The 4,791-nt window shown below is 37.3% G+C and overlaps 1 protein-coding gene across 1 annotated transcript in view; it reads left to right on the top strand.

The window, feature by feature from the left end:
* LOC107296151 (cytochrome P450 2C5-like) overlaps positions 1 to 4,791 on the top strand; it is a 34,783-nt gene that overhangs the window by 4,908 nt on the left and 25,084 nt on the right. Inside the window, exons 4-7 of the mRNA XM_029285990.1 lie at positions 176 to 336; positions 1,413 to 1,589; positions 2,220 to 2,358; positions 3,983 to 4,170. Coding sequence (XP_029141823.1) covers positions 176 to 336; positions 1,413 to 1,589; positions 2,220 to 2,358; positions 3,983 to 4,170 — 665 coding nt within the window. The remainder of the gene's footprint in view (positions 1 to 175; positions 337 to 1,412; positions 1,590 to 2,219; positions 2,359 to 3,982; positions 4,171 to 4,791) is intronic.

Below are 4,791 nucleotides of genomic sequence, written 5' to 3'. Positions count from 1 at the left end.
AATTACATCTAGGCTTTTCTATTTAATATTATTTATTTAAAAATACCAATAAAATCTTTGAATAACGTCTTTGACCCAAACCATTTTTTTTGTTGCAGTTCTATGGTGAGAATTGTGGAAAGGAAGATCCCCATTCTTTGATCCCTCCCATAAATGTCTGTGGCCTTTGTTGCAGGGCAGCCTTTTGACCCAAGAAGAAATTTGGCAAGTGCTGTTTCTAATGTGATCTGTGCAGTCGTCTTTGGCAATCGATTTGATTACAAAGATCAAACCTTCATAGAGAACCAGCAGATTGTGGAGTCTCAAATACGATTTCTGACTAGTTTCCTAGGACAGGTATGTTTTTCCTCTCTGATGCTCTTCCTGCCATAAACACTCATTTTTACTAGTGGGCCTCTCTGTATGTTCAAATATCCAAATAAGGGATGTGGAGGTTACTGTAGATGTGATGAGCTACTAAGCAGGAGAAGTCAAATCCAGACATCCAGCAACACTGAGCCATCAAAATATAAATTCGTTCTCAGCAAACCTTCTTTCCTGGCTGGGCTTATTTCCCATGGGATCATTTCATTCTCTCGTAACTGCTGTGAGCCATGACCTGCTTATTTCTAGGACTTGCCCATTTCTTAACTAGTCAGGGATGGCCAAACATGGAATTTCACTGGAGGGGCTGATTCCTCCTAATTGTAATGTTTCACTTAATTTTTTCATCCCTTGACTGAAAAGTTAACTTTAGTTCTCAAACATATTTCCATGTTGTTCTAAGAAATGACAATAGCATTATCCCCAAGCTATTAGGTTTGTGATATAAGAGGAATATCAATATTATGATCAAACTTAAAGGTATATTATTATAATATTTTTAAAAAGTACAATGCTACTTGTTTAACTATAAATAATATTAGCAGCACTAATCATCATATCAAATTATGCACAGGCGCCTCTCTTCTTATCATGGTATTTTTAGACATTTCCCCTATTCTTATGTCCTTTTTTCCTCCCTCTTTCGAGAACTATCACCATTTTCATCATTATCCCTTCATGGGATAGCTGGGATGAGGCTAGAAAAATGGTGGGCAAGTCCCTTGACAGAATATATCCTGCATGGAAATCAGCCTAGATGAGGGAAGATCTGGGGAAAAGGCTTTTCAAAGAGATTCCCTTTTAACGAACTTATTATAAATAAAAATTCCTACCATGCAGTAGTTCCCAAGACACTGTATTTACTCAACACTAAAATTAAAGATAGCTTACTGAAATTCTTGTGCAACTTGTCTTCTTGGTCTTGGCACCTAGCTGAGGTTTGATAATTAACAATATCAGACTAAAAGCTAATCTCTGAATATTTGGGGCATTAAGCCTTCACCATTATGGTCTAAAACATATAATGTTTAATGTCAACTCTGCAACAGGTGTACAATACTTTTCCAAAAACAATGGAATACTTTTTTGGACGATATATCAACTCTTTTGCCGAGGCTGAAAAAGTTTGTGATTATATCCGTGAGAAGGTGGAATTGCACAAGAAGACATTGGATCCCCAGAATCCACGTGACTATATTGATTGCTTCCTTCATAGAATGGAAAAGGTAGGCAAAGATACCATTTCTGCATAATTGTCTAAATATCTCCAATATGTATCTAAGATGAAACAAGTTCACCTCGTATGAAAGAATATGAAAATGTTTATTCCCCCTTCTTTCTTACTTTAATTTGCCATTTGTTAACATGTACTCCTATGCCCGACATAATTAAAAATGAATAAGTATAGACATTTGCTTTACATGCTAATTTACATATCTTCTACACTCTTAATAGGTGATATAAAGATAATCATTCATCTTGCAGGAGCAATTTCTATTAGAATTAGTCTCTCAGATATAACATTCAAGCTTCTAGGCTCAGATCTAATCCTGTTTTCCCATCATACAGTTTAAGAGTTCCTTTTGTCCAGCTCTAAATAACAACCTTTAATTCTGGTAATTTCTTGTGGTAAATATTTGATAGGTAGATCAGAGAGGCAAGTTGTTTCCTCTCTGCATCAAACGGTGATTGCATAAATGCTTTACAATTGAAAAATTCTCCTATATAATCTAATGTTAGTCTGGTAGAATTAAGTTTCCTTTATAACTGAAAGAGACTATGAAGAGTTTCATGAATTACTTTAAATCAACCCCATTTTCATCCTTATGTTTCTCTTTCTATTTTCTTTTTTGGAGCAGAACTCATCTGAGGGAATCTACACTCCTGAAGATCTTGTGATTACTGTGCTTAGTCTCTTTACTGCTGGGACAATAACCACAAGCCATGCTTTGCTATGCAGCCTCCTAGCAATGGCTAAATTGCCACACATTCAAGGTACAGAAATAACCACAAATATATAAAGATGTCAACTCTTTAGGGCAGGGGTCTTCAAACTTGGCCCTTTTATGACTTGTGGACTTCAACTCCCAGAATTCCTCAGCCAGGCATGCTGGCTGAGGAATTCTGGGAGCTGAAGTCCACAAATCATAAAAGGGCCAAGTTTGAAGACCCCTGCTTTAGGGCCTCCAGTATTAATCCTGGAAAAAATAAAGTAAGGATGCTGTTGAGTAAAGAAAACTCATTGCAGATGCATTTCTGCAGTTTACCTGGGAAGTTTTTGGAAGTGTTTGCCAAGATCTTCTTACAGAATGTTTTGTTTTGTTTATTTCCCAGTTTAACTAACATGCCCTTGGAACAACTGGGCTTCCATCAAATCTTGAGATTACATGAAGACAATTCTAGTAAAATAATATCCACTAGATCAAGGGTCCCCAATCCTGAGTCCTTGGAACAGTATTGTTGGGAACCAGGCCATGCAAGCAGGGGGCGAGTGCTTGAGGCTTCATTTGAGCATGCGTGGGAGTTAAGTTGCGCATGTGAAACCAAACCCTCCCTCCAGCCACTAGTGCTGTCGGTCCATGGAGCCAGAGAGGTGGGGACCACTGCATTAGGTCATGAAGAGGCAAGATGTGATTGAATGCTTTGTGCCACTTGTAGCTTTTGTATTGATTGTGAGGTTAGTGTTCATGTTTCACTGCCATATGTTAGAGCAGGTAGTACACACTGATCAAAAACTTTTCTCTTCAGGCATAGGGGGAAGTTGTTCTTGAAAATTATACTTAGCTTGATGAATGCCTACCAACATATCGATCAATTTCCTTTATTGTATCACCTTCCATTGACATCCATTGGCCAAGGTATATGCAGTGGCCTACTATATCTAGTTCTTCTTCAGATATTTTTTTTTCTTTCTTTGGTGAATTTATTAAACATAACCTGGCTCTTTTTCAGGTTTATTTTTAAGCCAAATGGTTCTCCTGTTTTGTGCAGCTCTCATATGTCTCTTTGCAGCTCTTCTGGATCTTGGGAGAAGAGAACAATATCATTTGCAAATCTTAAGTGATTTAAATAAGCGCCAGTTATTTTTATTCCATTTTTTGCCCAGTCTAGTTTGCAAAATACTTCTTAAAGGCAGACTGAGAATAGAATAGGGATATTGTATTGACTTGTTCTATGTTAATTTCCACTTTAAGATCATCAAGGCAAATTGTTGCCATTGTTTTTCATATATTGATTGTAGTAAGTTTATGTAAGAAGTATCTATGCCTTGGTTGAGCAATGCCCTAATTATTGCTTGCTGGAATTCTGAGTTGTAGTCAATGAAATCCATGCATCAGTTATTTTTTCTTTTCTGAGGCAACTCAAGTATAGTTTTGCTAGTAAACTGTGATCACCAGCTTTCATAATTTCAACCCTAACATAGTCTTCTTGCACTAGAAAAATTGAAATGATCTCCACTGAGAAATGACTTTGAGGAGGAGCCATTTTCCTGACTGGAAGTGTCTTCTCTGAACGTGCTTTGGAAAACATGTTTCTATTCAAGTGGTAGCTGACTGTGGGTGCTCAGTACAATACAGTAAAAGGTTGTCAATCTCATCTCAGTATGTTTTTCTCACAGTTAAGGTGCAACAAGAGATTGATGAGGTAGTGGGTACAAATCGCACTCCAAGCATGGAAGACCGGTTGAAGATGCCTTTCACAAATGCTGTGGTCCATGAGGTTCAACGTTATCGGACTGACCGCCTTGAAATCTTTCCACGGGCAACAACTTGTGATGTCAAATTCCATGGTTACAACATTCCCAAGGTGTGGCAATAATAATTACTGGTAAAGATATTCTGCAGAAAAAAAAAATAGATGACTGTTATCAGGGCTTTTTTGGTCATAGAACGCACAGGAATGGAGTTCCGGCACCTTTTTTCAACGGATTTGTGCATCGTAACATTAATATTATTAACTTACCTTGAACAAAATCCTAGTCTTTTAGATACACTAAAAATTGAATGGTTTTTTTCAACTACAAAAGTAAATCTTGTAGGGTAGGCAAGGCGGGTTGTATGACCTGTGTGAGTTCCGGCACCTTTTTGTTTTTTACAAAAAAAGCACTCACTGTTATATAGTCAAAGATCCTTCATATTCAAGGCAGTTTGAATAAGTATGTATTAATATGCATTATTAGTGGCATTGTGAATTGCCTAGAGTCACTTTGGATACTGACATGGGAAGTGTACAAATTTAATAAATTAATTAATTAAACCAAATCTCTCTCCCTTCATTCCATTTCAGAATGTTTGCAGATTGCTCCCTGCTGGCCTATTTTATTTGACACAAGTGAGGCTCTTTATTCTCTGGATGAAGTAGCACCAATTAATGTCATCTGTTTCTTTACCTCCTTCTTCTAGTACATGGCTGTTGTGCCAGTCCTCC

Source organism: Protobothrops mucrosquamatus, unplaced genomic scaffold (assembly GCF_001527695.2).
Source record: "Protobothrops mucrosquamatus isolate PMUCROS unplaced genomic scaffold, P.Mucros_1.0 scaffold2666, whole genome shotgun sequence".
Lineage (NCBI taxonomy): Eukaryota > Metazoa > Chordata > Lepidosauria > Squamata > Viperidae > Protobothrops > Protobothrops mucrosquamatus.
Note: the sequence above shows the minus strand (reverse complement) of the source record. Positions and strands in the feature narration are given on the sequence as shown.